Raw genomic sequence first — 23,373 nt, 5'->3', positions numbered from 1 at the left:
AGGATCGTTCTCCTCATAGCATCAAATAGAGGCAAATGGCTTACAGGTTCCTTTGGTATTTAAATAAATAGGTGAACTTGGGTGGACCAGTAGTCACAGAGAATCTCCAGGGAACAGAGTGGTCACTCTGTGTTGGATTCTCACTTCCTTCCTTGGATCCCATTTCCTTATTTAAACCGATTATCTAAGTTCAGCTATTTTCTGTCCTTATTAGCCAAAATAATAATAATAATAATCTAGAAGGAAGGAAGAGTAGTAGAAAATGGATTGCAGTTGATACAAATGCAGTTCCATGTGATGTGTTTGCTTCTATCAGTGGCTTCTGGATGGGGTTCTGTGGTCTGGCGTCTGAGGAGCCACTGCCTCCTCCGTCTGCCAAGCAGAGTCCCTGCATCATTCAGCAGCACGTTCTCATTGCTGTTCTGTAGACAGCAGCGTTTTTCCAGGAATGTTTTGAGATTGCTGCTCAGGCTTTGGATTCTGTGTCTCTCACAGGTATTACTTGAAAAACAACATGGAGACGGAAACCCTTTGCTCGGATGAGGATGCACAGGAGCTGCTGCGAGAGAGCCAGATCTCACTGCTGCAGCTCAGCACCGTGGAGGTGGCCACGCAGCTCTCCATGCGCAACTTCGAGCTTTTCCGCAACATCGAGCCCACTGAGTATATCGATGACTTATTCAAGCTTAAATCAAAAACCAGCTGTGCCAACCTGAAGACATTCGAGGAAGTCATTAACCAGGAGACGTTTTGGGTAGCATCTGAGATTCTGCGGGAGACAAACCAGCTGAAGAGGATGAAGATCATTAAGCATTTCATCAAGATAGCTCTGCACTGTAGGGAGTGCAAGAATTTTAACTCCATGTTTGCGATCATCAGGTGAGAGCACGTTCATTGTAAGAGTTGATTCAGTTTGCAGGTTAAAAAATATTATATCAATCCAGGAAAGCCATACAATTTGTAGGAGTGTAGTAGTTTTTTAATTGCATCATATGGAATACTTCTTTTTCTCTGAATCCTAATTGTAACGCTTTATTTAAAGTCTCTTATAATGGATGGTCCTAGAGATTATTATACTAAGTAAAGTCAGACAGAGTAAGACAAATATCATATGGTATCATTTATATATGGAACCTAAATATATATATCTATGTGTAAATGCACTTATTTACAAAACAGAAGTAGACCCATAGACATACGAAATAAACTTATGGTTAGCAAATGGGAGAGAGAGAGAAAAGGATGATTTAGGAGTTTGGTTTAAAATATATACACTATTATATATAAAATGGGCTTCCCTGATGGCTCAAATGGTAAAGAATCTGTCTGCAATTCAGGAGACCTGGATTTGATCCCTGGGTCAGGAAGATCCTCTGGAGTAAGAAATGGCAAGCCATTCCACTATTCTTGACTGGAGAATTCTATGGACAGAGGAGCCTGGCAGGGTATAGTCCAGGTCACGAAGAGTTGGACTCGACCAAGCAACTAACATATTTAAAGTAGATAAACAACAAGGCCCTACTGTATAGCATAGGGAACTATACTCAGTATTTTGTAATAGCCTGTAACAGAAAAGAATCCGAAAAAGAACAGATATATATGTATGTGTATGTGAGTGTATTGATATATGACAAATCACTGTGCTGTACACCTGAAACTAACACATCATTGTAAATCAGCTGTACTTCAGTTTAAAAAAAAAACCTTGTATGCTGATTTAAAGCCCAGAAAATCTGTGTTTGCCTTTTTTTTTTTAGCTCTGTGACTTGGGGCAAATTATTTGAATTTCTCTGAATTTCAATTTATTTCTATATAAAATAACAATGACCCAAAGAGTTACCAAGTAACCTAAATAGTATGATGTGTATAGAGTTCCATCAGTTGCACAGGGCAGATGGATGCCTACTAAATGTTAATTTTCTTCTCCTCTAAGTGCTTAGAGGCTGGAAGAAAATACAGATTGAAACAATGAACAAAATTGATGCTGATGATTAAATTAGTCGTTTTTTCTGTCTAAGAATTTGATCATACTATTATTGTTCTTATAGCTTTAAAATTATTATCATAGGATATATATATATATACGTATTTTTGGGGGTACAATTGCTTTGCAACATTGTGTTCCTTACTTTTGTACTACAAAGTGAGTCAGTCATAAGGATACATATATCCTCTCCCTCTTGGACCTCCCTCCCCTCCTTCCCCATCCCACCCCTCTAAGTCATCACAGAGCACAGAGGCGAGCTTCCTGTGTTATACAGCAGCTTCCCACTAGCTCTCTATTTCACACATGGTAGGGTTTATTAATATATGTCAGTCTTAATCTCCCAATTCATCCCCCTCCTTCTCATATCCACACATTCATTCTTTACATCTGCATCTCTATTCCTGCCCTAGAACTAGGTTCACCTGTACCATTTTTCTAGATTCCACATATAAGCAGTATTATATGATATTTATTTTTCTCTTTCTGACTTACTTCACTCTGTACGACAGACTCTAGGTCCATCCACGTCTCTACAAATGACCCAGTGTCACAGGATATTTGTTAATCTGCTTTATCAAATGCCTGCTTGGTGCCAAGTACTTGATGTACGGAGATCATGCAGTGAAACACAGCGCTGCCCTCATTACACTTGACATTGTAGTAGTTCTGCCTGCAGTAGACAGACCAGAGGCTATAAACGGAAAAAGAGGAAAACCCCAAGGCCCTGTCCCTGCTTCCATCTTCAGTTTTCATTACCCAGAATTATTAATAGTCCTTTGAATCCTGTACATTCCTGTGTATACACAGCATGCACGCAGAAGTGTTCTGTGTTAATAAATAAGCAATACATTCTTAGCTTCCTTCAATAGGACAAGTCATTTAATTTTATACCACTTTTCTTTTTCCCTCTCAGTGGCCTAAACCTGGCGCCGGTGGCAAGACTGCGAACTACCTGGGAGAAACTTCCCAATAAATACGAAAAGCTGTTTCAAGATCTCCAAGACCTGTTTGATCCTTCCAGAAACATGGCAAAATACCGCAATGTCCTCAACAGTCAGAACCTGCAGCCTCCTATCATCCCCCTGTTCCCAGTGATCAAGAAGGATCTTACGTTCCTTCACGAAGGTGAATATATAAGTTGGAAGGTTTCTGTCTCCACCGGTGGAGGTATAGGATGAATGCCATGTGATTCCCCTTTCCTTCTTTACCAATTACAGGGAATGACTCCAAGGTTGATGGGCTGGTCAATTTTGAGAAGCTAAGAATGATTGCAAAGGAAATACGTCACGTTGGCCGAATGGCCTCTGTGAACATGGACCCTGCCCTCATGTTCAGGACTCGGTGAGTGTCTCCCTCAGCAGTGTTCCTGGGGTTAGAGAAGGTTGAGCTTAGAGCTTCCTAATCAATGAGAGAAGGTTTTGAATACATCCATCTGTGGCGAGATTTATCAGGGTGTGTACAGAATCTCCATTGAGCTGTAATTCAGAATGACTGTCTGATTCCACATCTGGTGCACTTTGGGCTGTCAGTGAAAACAGTTTGTCCCTCAGACACTTTTCATTGACCATGAGACACAACTATTCTTATTTTTCAGAATGCTGATTTACAGAACTAAAAGGCATAATTGATAGTTGAACTAAAATATGTAAATGATCCAAGTGGTATTGTCTCACTGTCCACACAATGGATTGAGCTGTCAGTGTAGCCAAAAATGATGAATCCAGTGAAAGAGAGAACAAAAAGTCTTTACAACAGAATATTTACTTTTATTTGTCTTTTGAGCCAGAAAGCTATTGCTGGTCCAGTTGTGTGTGTGCGTGAGGCGATTATGCAGTTTATGGTTTGTGGGCTTCTAGTACTGCTTATCCAGAAGTCTGGTCCTTTCTTTCTGAGCTTGTGATCTCTCTGTCTCTCTCTACACCCATGCTTCAACCTCCACGGCTCTCACTTACAGGAAGAAGAAGTGGAGGAGTCTGGGGTAAGTGGTGGGGGCACTGCACACCCACACAGTTCTCATCCTGCTCATGGCATTGTGTTTTTCTTACCCGCTGTGTTTCCTGACGCTTTGCATTTTTGCATTTTTTTTTTTCTTAACCCTCTTGCTCTAGCAGAATTTCAGTTGGCAAACTGACTTCAAGTTTAATCTACTGGGGCTTTTGCTTTTGAGGTCATGACCCATGAGAGCTGTGAAATGACTGATGACTGTTCTGGGGAACCACAGGCCAAGCCTTACTCCTGAGCTTTCAAAAAGATTTAATTTTAATACAATTTGTGTGTTTTGAAATGAGAAAAGTCTAACCTGGGGTGAGGGGAGAAAGGATGTTAGAAGGGAAAATTGTGCAATTTAAATACTGTTGCACAGATTTTTGTGAAGTCAATCTATGTAATACAGAAGGTGCCCCTACATGTTAAAACTAAATTTTTTACAGCTCAACTAACTACTGTTTTCATTCTATAAACCAGTCCTTTTCAAAAATAATTCTTAACAACTCATATGCTAGTTCCTGTACATGTGTTTTTACATTTGCATGACCATTTTATTAACAAATTGACCATATTACTTGAAAAACTCACTACACTTAACCCAAGCAATAAGAAAACAATTGTGAACATTGTGGGTAAATTTCTTTAAATCTATGTAAGACATCCCTTTTAGAAGAAATAAATTTAATGTCACTCTTAATTATTGTAACTGTGTATTCTTGCATGAGCTTTTATATATAATAATTATTAATTGCTGGCTTCTACAAGAGAACTGCCTTGGATGCTTTCTATAGGCAAAAAAGTAGAATTTTTAGTTCAAACAGAACAAGTACCAAACGTATATGTATACATATAGTGTATGTAGAATTCTTTTTAATTTGAAAAAAAATCATTTAAATCTATATATTATATTTTAATCTATATAAATATGATATGATTCTATATTCCTTTGTGACAGTTTACTTACCAGAATGAGGCATGTGGCCTCTTGAACTAGACTGTTAGAGAAGTCTTGGCATGTTTTCTGTGGGTACGGTGACCCTGTGCTGGAGCGAGCTGCATCTCTGCCTTTTCATCTTCCAGGTCGCTCAGCCAGGGTAGTACAAACGCAACCGTGCTAGATGTTGCTCAGACAGGTGGGCATAAAAAGCGGGTGCGTCGTAGCTCCTTTCTCAATGCCAAAAAGCTATATGAAGATGCCCAGATGGCTCGCAAAGTGAAGCAGTACCTGTCCAATCTGGAGCTCGAGATGGATGAGGAGAGTCTTCAGACGCTATCCCTGCAGTGTGAGCCGGCCACCAACACACGTGAGTTTCTCCTTAAAGTGGCTGCAGGTCCAGTTGGAATGCAGATAGGCTTCCTGTGCCAGCACAGCAGGGCAGGTTGCAGGGGCACATAGCATCCTGAGACACGCTAGCCTTTCCTGTTATTACAGCACACAGCGCAGTCCTGGGTTTGGGCTCGTGTCCAGTGGGATTTAGCGTGGAGACCATGACACCATAGACTACTTCAGGGTGACTGGCTTATTTGGTTTCATCCCAGTGCCACCAGGGTGCAGGCAAGGGACACATGGGTAGATGCAGCGCCCATTCCCATCCCTTGTTTTCTCACAAAGATACCTGCAAAGTGATGGGCAGTCTGGGAGGGGCACAGACCGAGGTGTACTAGCTGCCCCTTACCCCTTTGCCCAGAAGGCACCCAGTAGTCAGTTCAGCTGCCACGTACAGCGGAAATTCTGCTCCACGGGGAACCTCAGCTCAGCCTAATGCATAGATCTGGCCTGGTGAGAAATGGGGGCTGCTTTCTTTCTCTTGGCATTTGTATTTGTAAGACAGAGGCATTTTCCATTTAGGACACTTCGGGATCTTTTAGGGCTGCCCTGGTAGCTCAGTGATAAAGAATACACCTGTCAGTGCAGGAGACACAGGTTCGATCCCTAGGTTGGGAAGATCCCCTAGTGGAGGAAATGGTTACCCACTCCAGTAATCTTGCCTGGAGAATCCCATGGACAGAGGATGCTGGTGGACTATGGTCCATGAGGTCACAAAGAGTCAGACACAATTTAGCAACTGATTAACAACAATGGGCAAGTTTGAAGATACCTTCTACAGAGTTTAAATGCTGGATGATCAAGAAGATTCAGGTTATTATATTAGATTTACCCAAGTACTAGAAAAGCACCAGGTATCATGGAGAAGAGCTTGTCCTCAGCAGTCAGATTGGTCTGAATTAAAATCGTGTTTGTTCCTTGTCCTAACAATGCCACCTTAGGCAGGTTATTTAAGCTCCTTTAATGTGTAAAACGGAGGAAGTCAAATATGTCATTGAGTTGTCTTGAATATTAATACACTTTAAATACAGCATTTGATTGCCCTGTTAAATTGGCTTGCCGTCTATCTGCCATGGAATTATACACTCAGTATAATACTCAAGCAGTACTGAGTGCTGTTAGCACGTAGATAATTCTAACCCATAGGAGAGAGAATTTGGTAGTAAAAAGATTGTAGCTAATATTATCCATTAACTTAAAACATATCATGGGATTTGGGGTACCATTTTAGGAAAATAATTTCTAACAATTTTCCTCTTACAATGTTATAATATATTTGGGTTTTTTATAGACATACTTATATTAAACTATCCACAGTTTTTTTTTAATGTGGTACTTAATAGTATAATCATCCTTTGAGATGGCTAGCTTCATAAAGTAAATCTTGTCCTGCTGTGCCTTTTTTCTGTAACAAAAGTTCTCCCCCTGCCCTTGTTTCTATCCTTTTTATGAGGAACAGGAAAAAAGATACACATTTCTGTATTCTAACTGCAGAAAACGCTCATGCAGTTCTATAATTATCTTATATGTGGCCACTAACCTCTTCAACTTCTTGTTCTATTTTCAAACCAAACAATTACCAGTGCCTAAGAATCCCACTGACAAAAAGCCTGTCAAATCGGAGACCTCCCCAGTGGCCCCGAGAGCGGGGTTGCAGCCGAAAGCACAGCCGCAGCCCCAGCCGCCGCAGCCGCCACACAAACTCAACCAGGGACTGCAGGTTCCCGCCGTGTCCCTTTACCCTTCACGGAAGAAAGTTCCCGTAAAGGACCTCCCACCTTTCGGTAGGTGACTCCATTCACACCCTCTTTTTTTTTCCCCCATTTATTTTTTTATCAAAGTATAGTTGAATTACAAAGTTGGGTTAATTACTGCGGTCAATTAATCTTCAACAGAGTCAAGAATATGCATTAAGAAAAAGACAGTCTCTTCAAGTGGTGCTAGGAAAGCTGGACAGCCCCATGTAAATCAGTCAGGTTAGAACGTGCCCTCTCACCATACAAATAAAAAACTCAAAATGGCTTGAAAACTTTAACATAAGACCTATCATCATAAAACTCCTAGAAGAGAACATAAGCAAAAACATTCTCTGACATAGATCATAGCAACGTTTTCTTAGGTCAGTGTCCCAAGGCAATAGAAACAAAACCAAAAATAAACAAATTGGACCTAATCAAACTCACAAGCTTTCACATGGCAAAGGAAACCATAAACAAAATGAAAAGACCACTGACAGAATGGGAGAAAATATTTGCAAACAATGTGACCGACAAGGGCTTAGTTTCCAAACTATCCGAACAACTCACACAACTCGACAAAAATGCAAACAACCCACACGCCCTTTTGGCACTGTTCATTCACCGCCTGCTTCTCAGATTAGGGAACAGTGCTTATTTTGGATAACCTCATCTGATATACCTGAGTTTTCCCTGATTGTCCCCTCTTAATAAGACATTAATGTTGATGAAGTTAAACTTTACTTTTGCTAGTGGGAAGAGCTGTTTTTATAGAGCATCTCATTCAGTCATGCTCCTTTGTCATAGCGATGGGGGCAGAGGCAGGCCATGGGGCTTTTACTCATTTAACTTTTAGCAAGTACAGAAGCTGCTTTGCCCATGTATCTTATTTAAACTAGTTTAACCTTTTGATCAATGAGTTGCTGGAATTTAGGCAGAATATTTCTAAGTGAAATGATTTGTCTGGAGGCGTAACTTTCATTTGTTGAATCATCAGTTCTGTAACTTGGGAGGAAAATAGTCAGCTCCAGTTAAAGGAGCTTCATCTTTCCTATTAAAAGTAAAGTATGGACTAGTTTAGTCCTTTTATGTAAATGGAGCAAAATTATTTTTCATAAAATGTTCTAGTTCTTTTTTCTGTCTGTATATATGTGTGTGTGTGTCTGTGTGACAGGAAACAATATTAATAAAAGGAAAGAAATTTTAAAAAACAACTGGCAGCAGAGCTGACTCTTGACAGAATAGGGTACTGGTAGCTGGGACAGTTCCCGGCCGGCTGCAGGCTGTCCATGCATCAGGCAGGAGTCCTAGATGCTCTGTGTGCCCTGTCACGAGTGTTCTGTGACATGTGCTCTGTCATGAGTATTCTGTCACTGGCTCCTTCCTCCTGATCAGCAGGTGTCCCATTTGTTGAATTGGGGAAAAGTGAAATATCTTCCCTTTATGGGACATTTTCCTCTTCGAAATATTTGTTTTGCTGCCTCTATCACAAACAAACTGAATTAATGTTCCTTTGTCCACTGTGTTATTTTTTAAATATAATTTTATTTATTTTTTGGCTGTACCATGTGGCGTATGGGATCTAGTTCCCCCACCAGGGATGGAACCCAAGCCCCCTGCAGTGGAAGTACAGCATCTTAACCACTGGACCTCCAGGGAAGTCCCTCCACTTCCCTGTTATGAATATCCCTGTACTCCTGCAAGTCAACCTCTATTGCCTCTTTTCTGCTTCTTTTCTGCACACAGCCTGTTACTCCACGTGGAGGCACACCTAACAGAGAGTCATCCCCCTCTTTCCCAAGGAGACTCTCCCTCCAATATTTTAGGCCTATTTGAATTTATGAGCTTCAGGAGTATGGATGAAATAGTCATGTGTCTTCTTAAGAGAGTTTAATAAACATTTAAAGTCACATACTATAAAATATTAACTTAGAGTTGCTGAGTTCACCCACCACCCCCATTCATGAACCAAGTTTTATTCTGAATACTTCATACACTTAAAAATTTTTTTGTTTTTGATGTGGACCATTTTTTAAAGTCTTTAGTAAATTTGTTGCAATATTGCTTCTGTTTTATATTTTGGTGTTTTGGCCATGAGGCAGGTAGGATCTTAGCTCCATGACCAGAGACCAAACTTGCAAGCCCTGCATTGGAAGGCTATGTCTTAACCACTGGACTGCCAGGGAAGTCTTCCTTCATGCATTTCTTATTTTAATGTCTTTGTCATCAAAGTACTTTCAGGGTGGAACAGAGTTTTCTGAGGCATAGCATCTTCACATCCATCTGCATTGTTCAAAGGCAGCACTTTTTCATGCTGTGTGTGATGCTGTCTGGGAATTTTTTTTCCAAATTAAAGCTATTTATTCATGTAGCTTTAGTGTAACTAGTGTTTTGATGTATCCTGTGTATATTATTATTTGTATGCATAATTAAAAGATTGCTTGAAAAATGATTTTTAAAAGATTGTATTAAAAAGTAGTATCAGACACTTACATGAGGTGAAATGAAGGATTAAATCTTGGTTAAATTTCATTCCTCCTTTTTTAATGGATTCTGTTAAGTCTGAGAACATCAAAACTAACATAAGGACTTCCTTGGTGGTTCAGTGGTAAAGAATCTGCCTTCCAATGCAGGGGCTGAGGATTTGATTCCTGGTCAACTAAGATCCCATATACTGCAGGGCAACTAAGCCTGCATGTTACAACTGAGACCCAAGCTGACAAAAGTAAATATTTAAGGACGTCCCTGGTGGTCCAGTGGTTAAGAATCCTCCTGCCAATGCAGGGGACACAGGTTTGATCCCTTACCTGGGAAGATTCCATATGCCTTGGAGCAGTTAAGCCTGGATGCCACAACTGTCGAGCCTGTGCTCTAGGACCTGGGAGCTGCAGCCACTGAGCCCACGAGTCCTAGACTCCTGCTCTACAATAAGAGAAGCTACCACAATGAGAAGCCACCACACCACAACTAGAGAGTAGTCCCTGCTGGCCTCAACTCGAGAAAGCCCACGCACAGCAATGAAGACCCAGCACAGCCAAAAAAACCCCACAAAACTAATATTAATTGAGGTAGTTTCAGCCTCTAATGCCTCTCCTTAGGTCTCTTTGTTGTTCAAAATATGGTAATTGAGAGTGCCTCATAATAATGCTACAGACTTAGTAAGAATCTCTTCATGTGACTTCCTCACATCTAAAGTAGTTTTTAGGGGGAAAACCACCTGATACTAGCACACGGAATCCTTTTTCTTCTGCCTTACATCCTCCTGCTTGATCCTGCACTTGGTGCTCGATGGCTCCCCCCAGACACCTTCTCCCTCAACTTCTGGTTCCGGGCACTTTCAAGGTCCCCTCCTGCTGCTGCTCCTTCATCTGCTTATTGACCAGATATTAGTGAGGAATTCCTTAATGCTCCTTCAGTCTCTTTCCTGCTACTTCTTTTGCCTCTTGGCTCAATCCTTTTCCTACCATCACTCCCACTTCCCACACGCTAGCTTTTCCAACACCAAAATACCTCTTTCCAACCCAAACTTGAGTTCTGATAAATATTCTGAGCTGCACTGCTTTCATGCTAACTTAAAGTATTTCCAGATTGTCTCTTTTTTGTCTTCATTGCTGCCCAACATATTGTTGAATAATGTGGTGGCCAAGATTCAGAACCTAGCATGGAATACCGGAAGCAGCCTCTCTCGTCCCCGAGGGCGTCAGAAGCTGTGCTGCGGTCCCTGGTGCCTCCTGTGAGGTACCTCAGTTTACCTGGGGAGAGCACACAGACCTCTGAGACTGCAGACAGCCTGCAACAGAATAGAATATGAAGTCTTGGCACAGAAAGGTGTTTGGGTTCTTCCGGTTATTCTGCACATTGAAGTTCTTTCTCTTCCAGGCATCAACTCTCCACAAGCTTTAAAGAAAATTCTTTCTTTGTCTGAAGAAGGAAGCCTGGAGCGCCATAGGAGGCCAGCAGAAGACACGATATCCAACACGTCTTCCCAGCTCTCCTCTCCGCCCACCTCCCCACAGAGCTCCCCACGGAAAGGTGACTGGGTGACTTATGTTCTCCTTCTTGGTGACCTGTTCTTTCAGCCATGATAAATTCCAGTTAGAGATTCCATCATTTCTGACAATATAGTCACTTAAAATGACCTTGGGCATTCTCTGACCGTCCAGTGGTCAGGATGCCAAACTTTTGCTGCTGAGGTGAGGTTCCATCCCTGTTTAGGGAACTAAGGTTCCTCAAGCCCACAAGTTGCAACCAGAAAAACAAAAGCGACCTGATGTGTAACACCCAATGGATTTTTTTCTCTTCAGTTTATAAATCTTGAAGAATTTTGGTATTCTTTAATATTATAACTATAAATAGTGTTAAGCTTATATAACTATATAAAATTCATTTTTAGTAATGTTATAATTATAATTTTTATAATTCATTTTTTACTGATTATAAGTGTGGGAATAATTCTTTTTATACTAACAGTTCTAACTAAATATGATTATATAGCATTAACTATGGAGTAAAGGGCTATATAAACATAAGAAAAACTAATATTTTCCTGATTTATTTTTTCATTGTATTAACACAGGTCTTGATTATCTTTTTTGTTACTATCTTGTCTTATTTTTAAAGAGATTACATTTTAGACACTCAGGCTCACCTTCCAGTATTAATGCTTTCTTATCTTAAAATACTAGGTAATTCTCTGCTGCCTAACCTCAGAATTATTTCCACCCCCTACCCTTTCAGTGAATGGGCATAAGTCCATAATAAACGGCCAGACCATTCTCACTAGACAAGGCCAAAGAGATTAATCCATTGTGAGAGTTCACTGGTACAACAAATACTGTTCCTGCTTGACTTTCTAGCTTTTTTGGACACCTGTGCATTTTATGTGGTATCAGTCTGTAGTCCGTGTTCGGTGGGTGTGTCTGAACTCTTCTTTCGTCCCTTGTTAGGTGGCAGTGGCAGTCAGCTGAGATCTTTTGGCTCCGGGCAGTTGGATTTAACCAGCTCCTCCTCTTCTCTTGGAAGTGAGAACAGGAACAAGAATAACAATGCACCACGGACCTATGGGATAGGTGGGGTTTACAGAGCCAGAGCCAGGGGACAGGACAGGAGTTGGCTCATTAGCTGAGGAAAACAGTCCCTCCCGCCACGTGTCCAGGGCACCACCTCAGTGATGGTTTTCTCAGGTGTTTTTTGGGCAGACTGTTCAGGAAATCTTGTCTGTCAGAACTTATAGTGTGGTTTATAAAAGACATTTCATAGATGGACACATTAAATCATATCAAGACCTGTGTAACCTTTAAAAAAATAAATCAGGAATTCATAATTTACTGAAACGATGAGAAAATACTCTTTAGAGAGTAATGAGCAACATTTAGGTGTTCTAGATTTCTTGTTTTTTTTTAATTAGGTAGGTGGCATTGAAAATTTTGCATTGTACACGTATAATCATATAAAATCAGTATTTTAAGTAGCATTAGATTCTTAGTAATGCTAAAAAAGAAATGAGTACTGAGAAGGAAGATGTGAATTTTTTGTTGTTGTTAAAAATGTCAGGACAAGCCTTTCTTCCTTTGTGACTTTCAGAATTGTTTTCAGCAACAAAGGAGAGTTAAGTGTCTTTCATACCAGAAAATGGACATTTGTTTAGACATGGTGGTGATGGTCCAGGGAGAAAGTGGAGATTTTGTACATTGAATCCTTCAAAACAATTGGCTTTTATGTGATTTATCCAATATATTATTAATGTTGAAAAATCAAATGGCAAAAACCCAAAGATACCTTCTTCAGGTCTTATTTATTATTCCTATATGTCCACTTATAATGTGGATCTTCCCAATGGAGTTATTCTCTGCCATAAAATTCTAAAAAATAATAATGCCATTGAAGGCAAAATTGCTCACTTTTCAGGTTGAGGAAAAAAACATACTTTTAAATATGATCCTAGTCATTCTTCATAGTTTCATTTGTATAGACGGGTGTAGTATAATTTATATTTAAGAGCGCTAAGATGAGTCAGGTCATGCCATAATCTCTGCATTAGTTCCTGGCTCATATAATGGCGTTTTCTTTCGTCCTCTAAACGTTCATTAAACACGCTAAAATTCATTTGAGTAAAAATTTGCGGTATCTTAGTCCACAAGTAGAGTGTTTAGTCCCCACTTCTGTGGCCTGCATTGTGGACGCTATGAACTTTCAGTGTCTAAGGACTGGTGTGTCCCTACACAGGCTACACTTTGGCTCCGAGTGGCACCGTGGATAACTTCTCAGATTCCGGCCACAGCGAAATCTCCTCGCGATCCAGTATCGTCAGCAACTCCTCCTTCGATTCATTGCCCGTCTCGCTGCCTGACGAGCGGCGCCAGAGGCCGTCGGTCAGCATCGTGGAGACCAGCCTGGCCTCTGGCCGGCTGGAGAGGCGGCCGGCGGTGGAGCCTGACCAGTACAGCCTGGGGTAGGGGCTCCTCTCCTCCACATGTGCACTGCTGTTTACTATGTGTGATGCCCAGGTGGTGGGTGCTCTCCCATCCCAGTTCTGATGCTCAGCATTTCCTGAAAGCACTGTGCTGTGTCTGCCAGGCAGAATGCTTTCGAGTTAGGGCTGGTCTTCACCGGGATCCGTTTCTCTGTGCTGAGGGCAGAGGGCAACTCTGGGATGTGTCTCAGTCCTTTTGTATGAGCTGCCCTCCCAAAATAATCAGACTGTGGTGAGCCCTGTAAGGGGAAGCTTCCTTTATTATAAGAACTGGTTGCTCTTTTCCCCACTGTGTCAATGTACTGACATTGCAAGGGCCAGGGGGAGGAGACTGAACAGGGCAGAGTGGCTGCTGTCGGTGGAGCCTTCATCTTCTTCCTGGGAGGAAAGGAAGCCACCTTTTGAGGGAAAAGAGGGTTTTATTGTAGATTGATTAGTTAATCTTGCTCTTTTCTTCCCCTCTCCTTCTCATCTTCTTTTCTCCTTTTTCTTTCCCGTCGGCCACCTAGTTCCTGTGCGCCACTGTCTGAGAGCAGGGGCCTGTATGCTGCAGCCACCGTGATCTCTTCCCCCAGCACGGAGGAGCTTTCCCAGGACCAGGGGGACCGAGCCTCCCTGGACGCTGCTGACAGTGGCCGGGGGAGCTGGACGTCGTGCTCGAGTGGCTCCCATGATAACATCCAGACCATCCAGCACCAGAGGAGCTGGGAGACGCTCCCCTTTGGGCACACTCACTTTGATTACCCAGGGGATGCTGCAGGGCTGTGGGCCTCGAGCAGCCATATGGACCAAATCATGTTTCCCGACCACAGTGCAAAGTACAGCAGGCAGAGTCAGAGCCGAGAGAGTCTCGATCAGGCCCAGTCCCGGGCCAGCTGGGCCTCGTCCACAGGGTACTGGGGAGAGGACTCGGAAGGGGACACGGGCACCATCAAGAGAAGGGGGGGTAAGGACGTTTCCCTTGACGCTGACAGCAGCAGCATGACAGCCGTGACCGCAGAGGAAGCCAAACCTGCCGCCATGGCTGCCCACATAGCCGTGACACCCAGTGCTGCCAAGGGGCTCATCGGTAAGCTGACCGCCAGGCTCTGTCGCGTGTGGGTCATGGCTGCACCCTGACTTATTTCAAAAGTAAAAGTATGTGTTTGTGGGTCTTCTCGTTCTGTCCCACCCATTGCCCCTTAGGGCTTCCAAGTTAGCAGTGCACTCAGCATTTTGAAGTGAATGATGGTTACAAGAGCCCACGTTCTGCGCGCTAGTGCTTATAAATACTCTGCAGCACAGGAAACCTTCCATGTGTTGTAGCTGTCAGGATCAGTAGTAGGTTGTCGTTATGGGTATTCTCTGCTCTAGTATTGATCTAGGCTGAAAGTTACCAGAAAGGGTGGTCATTCTCTCTAGAGGAGGAAGTTTTTCTGTTTAATTGGAATCGGTTTTAAATGTTTTATTATTCTATTTTGTTCCCTTGAATTGTATTTAGAACTTTACACATTGCATATTTAAAAATCTCCTACTGATATTTTTTATGTAGGTAAGCTGTTTTCTCTGCTACACAAATTCCCTCTGCACAGGATAGAACATGGTGGGGAGGGTGCTAAGAGGTAATGTCATCAGTAAGAGCCTGGGAGTCAGGCTGGCTGGGGTCGTGCTGAATCGGTGCTTTGCCACTGTCCTAGTTTTGTGACACTAGGTGAGTCACTAAATGGTGTCTGTTTCCTCATCTGTAAAATGAGTTTAATAGTTTCTATCCGTGCAGTTGGTGTGAGTTTTAAAGGAAATATCTGCAAAACACTGAACACTAGTGCCTAGATAATAATTCCTAAGTACATGAAAGTCACTTTCAGTTTGCTGCTGCTGTTTTTGTTGTAAGGTCTCTTATTTTCCCTTAACCCTATCAGAATATATTCTTTATGGCATGCTCAACATCTGCATGATTAAAGTGTAGGGATGCATTATAGGATACAGAGTGAGAAATCTGGTATATAATTTGTCTTTTCAAGATGAATAAGGAAAAAACAATACCTATTCTTAGGTTGCAATTTTTAAAGCACTTTTAAAAAACTGAAGTATAGTTGATTTATAATATGGTGTTAGTTTCAAGTGTACAGCAAAGTGATTCATATATATATATATATTCATATTATTTTCCATTACAGGCTATTACAAGACATTGAATATAGTTCCCTGTACTATACACATGTATATGTTAATCCCAAACTCCTAATTTATCCCTCCTCTCCATCTTCCCCTTTGGTAACCATGAATTTGTTTTCTATGTCTATGAGTCTATTTCTATTTTGTATATAGATTCACTTGTATTATTTTTTAGATTCCACATATAAATGATATCATATTTGTCTTTATCTGGCTTACTTCACTTAGTATGATAACCTCTCAGTCTATCCATGTAGCTGCAAATGGCATTATTTCATTCTTTTTATTGACTAATATCCCAGTGTGTGTATGTGTGTGTGTGTGTGTGTATAACATCTTCTTTATCCATTCATCTGTTGATGGACACTTGGAATGCTTCCATATCATGACAATTACAAGTAAAAAAGCACTTTAACAAACTAATACACACAATTTTTACTGCAAAAGAAAGAATGATCTAAGGTCCTAACAGTTGAGTCTAGAAAGTTCAATATAAGAAAACTTGGCCTTCACCTGCCTTTATGTCATGAAGTTACTATAAAAGGATTTTAAGAAAAAATACATACCTTACATACATACAATCTTAAGTTTTGAAATTTGCATCATTTTTGGTACACTTTTCCAACTTTAGTTTGACTCCCTGTTTTCCGAAGTGAGACCCCAGGCTCAAAAGTAACATGGAATTGATCCTCTGCCTGGTGAGGGTGGGCGCCCAGCACAGGGTGACAGCCTGCCTGGCCAGGCCCCTCTCCCGGGTTGCTGGCCTGGGCCTGGGCGCCTTTCTGTTTCCTTTGCCTGGTGTTTCCAGTAAACCCCAGGGTTGGGCGTTGGTTACTTTGTGACCAGCAGAGACGCTCTGCAGTCACTCGGTTAGAGTTACAGATACTGAGATTGCTTAGTCACTTGTGCCACCAGAGATGACCGGTGAATAGCCAGTTTGATAGAGGTCCTGCCTCCCACTGCACCACCCGCGCATCCCGCTCCGCAGGCCTAGGTGCAGCTACACAGGCACACTGTTGATCGTGGTCCTCATCCTTTTGGATGAGTGCGCGTGGCCCAGGATGCGCTTCCCTAGATGCTGACTGCAGTGCCTTTTCTCTCCCAGCAGCCAGGAAGGAGGGCCGCTACCGGGAGCCGCCGCCCACTCCACCAGGCTACGTGGGCATCCCCATCACTGACTTCCCCGAGGCCCACCCGCACCCGGCCCGGAAACCGCCGGACTACACTGTGGCGCTGCAGCGGTCCAGGATGCTGGCCCGGCCGGCCGAACCCCCCGCCCCAGGCAGCGCCAGGCCTGCCCCCAGGCCGCAGTGGCACCGGCCTGGTGATGGTGACCCACGCGCCGGCCCCTGTGCACCCCCGGGCCTCACCGCCGAGGAGGACGGTACATGCGCCCCCGCACCCGCCCCTGTGCCCCACCTCTAGCATCCCCGATCCTGGCTGGTCTGCTCTCCCTCCGGATGCTCCCCATGCAGGGCTCCACACCCCATACCCCTAACCTAGTGTGCGCAGTTGGGCTGCGTTTTGCTTCTTCCTAAGCAACTTGAGGAATAACTAAACATTGCAGCGGGGTTCCCTGTAATAACATGTGTGCATGGCTCCTTTTCCTTCCCTAATCCTCAATTTTCTGGGAAAATGTTTGGACTTGTAACAAGTTCCAAATGAAAGTCTAGTGAAGAAAAACCCACTTCTCTAGAGCTTTTTATGCCTTCTCTGTGTGAACCCAGCTGGCCATTTTGGGGTGGGAATGCAGAGGGGCAGACTGTGCCACCCCTTCCCCCTTCTGCTTTTACGTTATTCTGCAAAAAATTGTTATAGAAGAAAGCAAAACAATTAATGAAAATTACTTATAATCCTGTCATTTACAGACAACCACCATTAGCATTTTGTTATACATCCTTCTAGACTTTATGTGTGAGTGTATACTATAAAAGGTCACGTGCTGCTTTATAGTGTCTGCCTGCAGTGCGGGAGACCTGGGTTCGATCCCTGGGTTGGGAAGATCCCCTGGAGAAGGAAATGGCAACCCACTCCAGTACTCTTGCCTGGAGAATCCCATGGACGGAGGAGCCTGGTGGGCTACAGTCCACAGGGTCGCAAAGAGTTGGACACGACTGAGCTACTTCACTTCAGTGAATTTACTGTCAGTGAATTTCCAATCAGTAAATATACAATATACTTTATTTTAAACTTTTCATTGTGAATCATTAGGGAGAAAAAAAGATGAGTATTTGTAAGTGACTGCTGCTGCTAAGTCACTTCAGTCGTGTCCGACTAGCTGCAGTATAGTGACCTAGACTTAGAAAATAGCTATGGTGTTTTTATTTAGCATATCGGTGAATGTATTCTCTCTAAGCACAAGAAAATGACTTGCTTACTCATTGATTTCCTTCTTTCTTTGACGGTTGTTTTAGCAGAAGATGAACAAGTGTCTGCTGTTTGAGGTGCGGGCTTCTCTGGACCCGAGTCAACCGCCCAAAGGAGAGCACAAGAAGACGCCCCCTAGCGTCGGAGCCTTGGAACTCACACTCTGAGGATGGTGGACCAGTTTGCCTCCTTTCCTGCCTTAAAAGCAGCATGGGGCTCCTGACCCCTCTTCCTGTCCCCTTTGCATGTGAAATACTGTGAAGAAACCGCCCTGGCACTTTTCCGACTTCGTTGCTTGAATGCACAGTGCAGCCGTCTCCGAGCTCCCCGTCGCTGCCTGCCACGTAACACAGCATCATTCCAGATTCCAAGGTCATCGCCACCGATGATTCAACCTGGCTGCACTTACCCACGCCGGGAAGGATTTTTTAAAAATCTCCCTTTTAGATTTCAATCCAGTCCTAGCACTTGGTTTCATTGGAATCGTGAGAAAAGTCAGCCACGGAACTACTTGGGGCCTTTAACCCACCAAGGAAAACAAAAACGAAATCCTTTGAGTACAGTGCTCGTCCGCTTGTTTACAATGTCCTCTTTTTTTTTTTTTTCCTTTTTAATGAGTTTAAAGATTGTGTTCAGAGAGTAAATGTTATATCCATTTAATGATTACAGTATTATTTTGAACCTTTAAGTAGGGTTGCCAGCCTGGGTTTCTCAAAAACCAAATATGCCGGACAGGGTGTGGCCACACCAGGAAGAGAGGAGGCGGGGCACAGCCCCTCTTCCTGTGTCCTGGCCGCCCCCAGAAGTGCCCTATCCTGGAAGCATGAGACGTTAGCCAATTACCTAGATCCCAGGGCTCCTGCCCCTCCTTCCCCAGGGGCTGGAGCTCTACTGTACAAACTGTTTGCACATGGCCGGGGAGGGACTGGGACCCTAGCGTCCTGTGTCTGAGCCTTATGGAGCACAGGGCAGCGTCACCCTTGGGCGTGCCCTGCTCCATCGAGACGGACGGCAGACCCCCTGTTTTTTAAGTTATGTTTCTTTGATTTCTGTTCATTTAGCTTTAGGGCTTCTCTTGTTTGTTTTTAAAGAGAAACGTTTATAACTGGATAGCATTGCAGTGAAAGCAGCTTGGGGTGTTGGCACTAACGCCAGCCGTTCATACTGCTCTTTCAAGACAGCCTCCCTGTATCGATCGATCGGCACGAGGGAACACACGAGCCTTTAACATGAAAAAGATCAAAAAGGTCCAAAACCCGGTGCGATCCGCCAGCCTTTGCAAGGCAGGTTGGTGGCCAAAGACTGACCCGTAAGTGGCTTTACGGACGCTGAGATGGAGAAGGCCTGAGTGTAGCAACCACCTGCTCACAGCTGCTATTAACCCCAGAAGGACTGAACCCTCCACTCTATTTTTGTGTTGTTTTTGCACAGACTCCGGAAAAGTGAAGGCTGCCAATCCGAGTAGTACTCAGATGTGAGGAACTGCTGGTCTTGGATTTTTTTTCCATTAAATTCAGCTGATCATATTGATCAGTAGATAAACGTAAATAGCTTCCAATTTTAAAAGTCGAATTGCAGTGTTTTTTCACTGTATCAAAGCAATGTCAGTGCTTTATTTAATGATTCTCTCCTGTATCATGGCATCTGTCTACTTGCTTATGTATTACATTGTCAATGATGCATTTGTAATTTTACATGTAAGATGCATTATTTGCCAGTTTTCTTCTCTAGGCTATGGACCTCATGTGCATATAGAAAGACAGAACTCTCGCTCTACACAAGTTGCACAAATGTTATCTAAGCATTAAGTCACCGTAGAACATAGGACTGTAACCTCAGTTCGCTCTGTGATGTCAAGTGCAGAATGTACAATTAACTGGTGATTTCCTCATACTTTTGATACTACTTGTACCTGTATGTCTTTTAGAAAGACATTGGTGGAGTCTGTATCCCTTTTGTATTTTTAATACAATAATTGTACATATTGGTTATATTTTTGTTGAAAATGGTAGAAATGTACTATGTTTATGCTTCTACATCCAGTTTGTACAAGCTGGAAAATAAATAAATATAACATACTGCCTTGTCTGTATTCTTAATGACTCGTGCATGCTTTTTCCAACTGAAGCGTGAGAAAGCCCTTGGGGCTGTGCAGGAGCAAGTCCTCAGGGCACTGAGGAGGTACAGATGACATTGCCTAAGAGAGAAGAAATTAATATCATTCATGTTAGTAGAAAATAAGATCATTCATGTGTCCAGAATTCATAGTGTTTAATGAAATTCAGTGAAAAATGGTATCATTGTATATCTACATAGCATTTATCTCTTCCCACTTCTTTTCAAGTAAAAATCTTTGCAGGATGTAATGTTTTAATTCCCAATATATATACTAAGAAATAGGACCTCGGAGAATTTAAACTGGCATTCAAGATTATGACCAGTAAGTTAGTACAACCTAGCGAGTAATTTGGAAGTTCTAATGAGTACATCAGGGCTTCCTTGGTGGCTCAGTGGTAAAGAATCTGCCTGCCAATGCAGGAGACATGCTTTGATCCCTGGGTCGGGGAGATCCCCCGGAGAAGGAAATGGCAACCCACTCTAGTATTCTTGCTTGGAAAATCCCATGGGCAGAGGAGCCTGGAGAGCTACAGTCAGTGGGATCACAAGAGAGTCGGACACAACTTGGAAACTAAATAGCAACAAAGAGTGTATCAAATATCTTTGTTCTGTCTGTGAGTCCTAATGTAACGTAGGTCTGAATAATACTTAAGTCTATGAGAAGGGCACTTAATTTAAAAAGGTGAGAGTCAGTTAAGCAAAACGTGAGGAAATGTGAGGGCGTCTAGAAAGATGGCAGACTTCAGTCCTGATGCTAAAGGGAAGATGGCCAAAACTTAAAAGTCTGACTGAGACATTTGTGCAGTCTTGTGAAAATCTGGCCACCACAACAATTTGGAGAATTAAGACCATTTCTGTAGCTTCAGCTGTACCTGTTCAGAATGCAGGTGCCCTGTGTGGACACCTGTGTTCTCGTGTGCTCGCCACCATCCGCTGTTCACTGTAAAAACCCTTGCTCAGGGATACCCTATCACAACAGCAACCCATGCTGTCAATTTCTGTCATTCTAAAAGCTTATTCTTCTCTAATGTGTTCAGAAAAATATTAAGGAACTAATGTTTTGAAGAATAACCTCTTAATCATTTTTTGTATTCTGCTGAAAATAAAGGAAAATGACAGTCAGCCATGATGCCTGTTCTTACGTGTTTATGTTTTCAGTTCAGTTCAGTCACTCAGTCGTGTCCGACTCTGCGATCCCCTGAATTGTAGCACGCCAGGCCTCCCTGTCCATCACCAACTCCCGGAGTTCACTGAGACTCATGTCCATCGAGACAGTGATGCCATCCAGCCATCTCATCCTCTGTCATCCCCTTTTCCTCCTGCCCCCAATCCCTCCCAGCATCAGGGTCTTTTCCAACGAGTCAACTCTTCGCATGAGGTGGCCAAAGTACTGGAGTTTCAGCTTTAGCATCAGTCCTTCCAAAGACCCCCCGGGGCTGATCTCCTTCAGAATGGACTGGTTGAATCTCCTTGCAGTCCAAGGGACTCTCAAGAGTCTTCTCCAACACCACAGTTCAAAAGCATCAATTCTTTGGCGCTCAGCCTTCTTCATAGTCCAACTCTCGCATCCATACACGATCACTGGAAAAACCATAGCCTTGACTAAACGGACCTCTGTTGGCAAAGTAATGTCTCTGCTTTTCAATATGCTATCTAGGTTAGTCAACTTTCCTTCCAAGGAGTAAGCGTCTTTTAATTTCATGGCTGCAGTCGCCATCTGCAGTGATTTTGGAGCCCAGAAAGATAAAGTCTGACACTGTTAGTGTCATATTAATAACAGAACTTTGCCGTGTTTTAGGAATATTGCAGAAAGCTCTCCTCCCTAATCAAAAAGACTAAACATACCTGTTCTGTTTTCATACCTGCAGGTCAAAGCCCTCCAAATAGTTCCCTCAGCTTTAACCCTTTCCTCCTCCTGGGGGGTGTAGAGTTTATGCTCATCGTCGCACAGAGTCGGACACGACTGAAGTGACTTAGCAGCAGCAGCAGCGTACTTTAATATATTTGATCTCCAAGTCACTGATAATCTCTCAAACTGGTCTTGAAAGATGCAAGCTGCTAAACAAGCATGTATCAGCACATCTGGTAGGCCTGTGTGCTTATGGATTTTCAAGGAATTACCACACTTCCATTCTTGCCAAAGAAAAAGAGGAGCTCTGTCCTTGATTCCCTGATGCTGTTCTCCTTGAAAAATAGCTTACTCAGAGAATAAAGCAACTGCACTTGGAAGGGTCAAGTTGTTGATTGGAGAGGCGAATGATCTTGCAAATATTCACAAAGAATGTCAGGCAGCGGAGGTTGAAGTGGGCAGTAATGGAATGGAAATGAGTAGGGCATACTGCAGCCAAGGGGGCAGGGCCCTTCAGAAAGATCTGACAGTGAATAAGGGTTTGCCCAGCTGACAGAGAAAAAACACTGATTGGAACAAAATAATAATTTGTGAATTGCACTTTTTTCAACATTCACATTTTAGCCAAGGACAAAGCAAGCACAGTAAAATTCCTGCCTGTTTTTGAAATGATGTTTTCTGCCCATAGATTTTACAATGCCATGGCTACATAACAGGAACGTTTATAATAGCTATCAAAACATTGCATGAAAGGCTAAAAAATCTTAGAAATGGCTTTGTTTTATGGGCACTCAATAAGATCATAATAATTTTCATTATGGGAAAAAGTAAGCATAGACTATAATTTCTGAAGTAAATTTTTTAAAAATCTGAAGTAAATTTAGAATCAAATGACCAATTTTTACAGAAGAGAGAAACTAATGAACTAATTTCCATGTGGGGTATTCAACACTGTAAAAGTCAAAGCTAGTTTCATTTTCTTTTTCTGTAGCTAGTTTAATACAATTTAGGAACTTTTAATATTAACTCTGACCATAGTTGACGTGTGGTGTGGTCTGATGGGAACCAATGCAGTAAAGGCATATCCCAGCATTTGAAGTTTTCCTTAATTTATATAGATTGGAAACCTTTTCTCAAGTAAAATTATAAAATTGATTTAGGTGGACTTCCCTGGTGGTCCAGGGGATGACTCCTCGCTCCCAATGTAGGGGGCCCCAGTTCGATCCCTGGCTGGGGAACTAAGACTCTCCTACTGCAACTAAGCCCGCGAGCTCTAGAGTTGGCACTTACCACTAGAGAAGCCCTCGAGCTGCAACAAAGACCCATCACAGCCAAAATGAATAATAAAAAAATAATAAATATTTGAAAATTGATCAA

General features: G+C 42.6%; 1 protein-coding gene across 24 annotated transcripts in view; it reads left to right on the top strand.

Moving 5' to 3' along the window:
- RAPGEF2 (Rap guanine nucleotide exchange factor 2) overlaps window positions 1-20,108 on the top strand; it is a 269,177-nt gene extending 249,069 nt beyond the window's left edge. For 10 of the 24 annotated variants that reach the window (XM_070769165.1, XM_070769161.1, XM_070769175.1 and 7 more), the window contains 12 exons: window positions 496-879; window positions 2,901-3,112; window positions 3,205-3,328; window positions 3,942-3,965; window positions 5,054-5,277; window positions 6,884-7,084; window positions 10,916-11,068; window positions 11,983-12,105; window positions 13,262-13,487; window positions 14,018-14,577; window positions 16,768-17,046; window positions 18,077-20,108. In XM_070769165.1, the coding sequence (XP_070625266.1) occupies window positions 496-879; window positions 2,901-3,112; window positions 3,205-3,328; window positions 3,942-3,965; window positions 5,054-5,277; window positions 6,884-7,084; window positions 10,916-11,068; window positions 11,983-12,105; window positions 13,262-13,487; window positions 14,018-14,577; window positions 16,768-17,046; window positions 18,077-18,105 (2,539 nt within the window). In that variant the 3' untranslated portion in view covers window positions 18,106-20,108. The remainder of the gene's footprint in view (window positions 1-495; window positions 880-2,900; window positions 3,113-3,204; window positions 3,329-3,941; window positions 3,966-5,053; window positions 5,278-6,883; window positions 7,085-10,915; window positions 11,069-11,982; window positions 12,106-13,261; window positions 13,488-14,017; window positions 14,578-16,767; window positions 17,047-18,076) is intronic. The other 14 variants (XM_070769172.1, XM_070769171.1, XM_070769185.1 and 11 more) reach the window with 10 other exon arrangements.
- The last annotated feature ends 3,265 nt before the right edge of the window (window positions 20,109-23,373 follow it).

The sequence above is a fragment of the Bos indicus genome, chromosome 17 (assembly GCF_029378745.1).
Source record: "Bos indicus isolate NIAB-ARS_2022 breed Sahiwal x Tharparkar chromosome 17, NIAB-ARS_B.indTharparkar_mat_pri_1.0, whole genome shotgun sequence".
NCBI lineage: Eukaryota > Metazoa > Chordata > Mammalia > Artiodactyla > Bovidae > Bos > Bos indicus.
The sequence above is the reverse complement of the archived record's forward strand: the minus strand, read 5'-3'. Positions and strand labels throughout refer to the sequence as shown.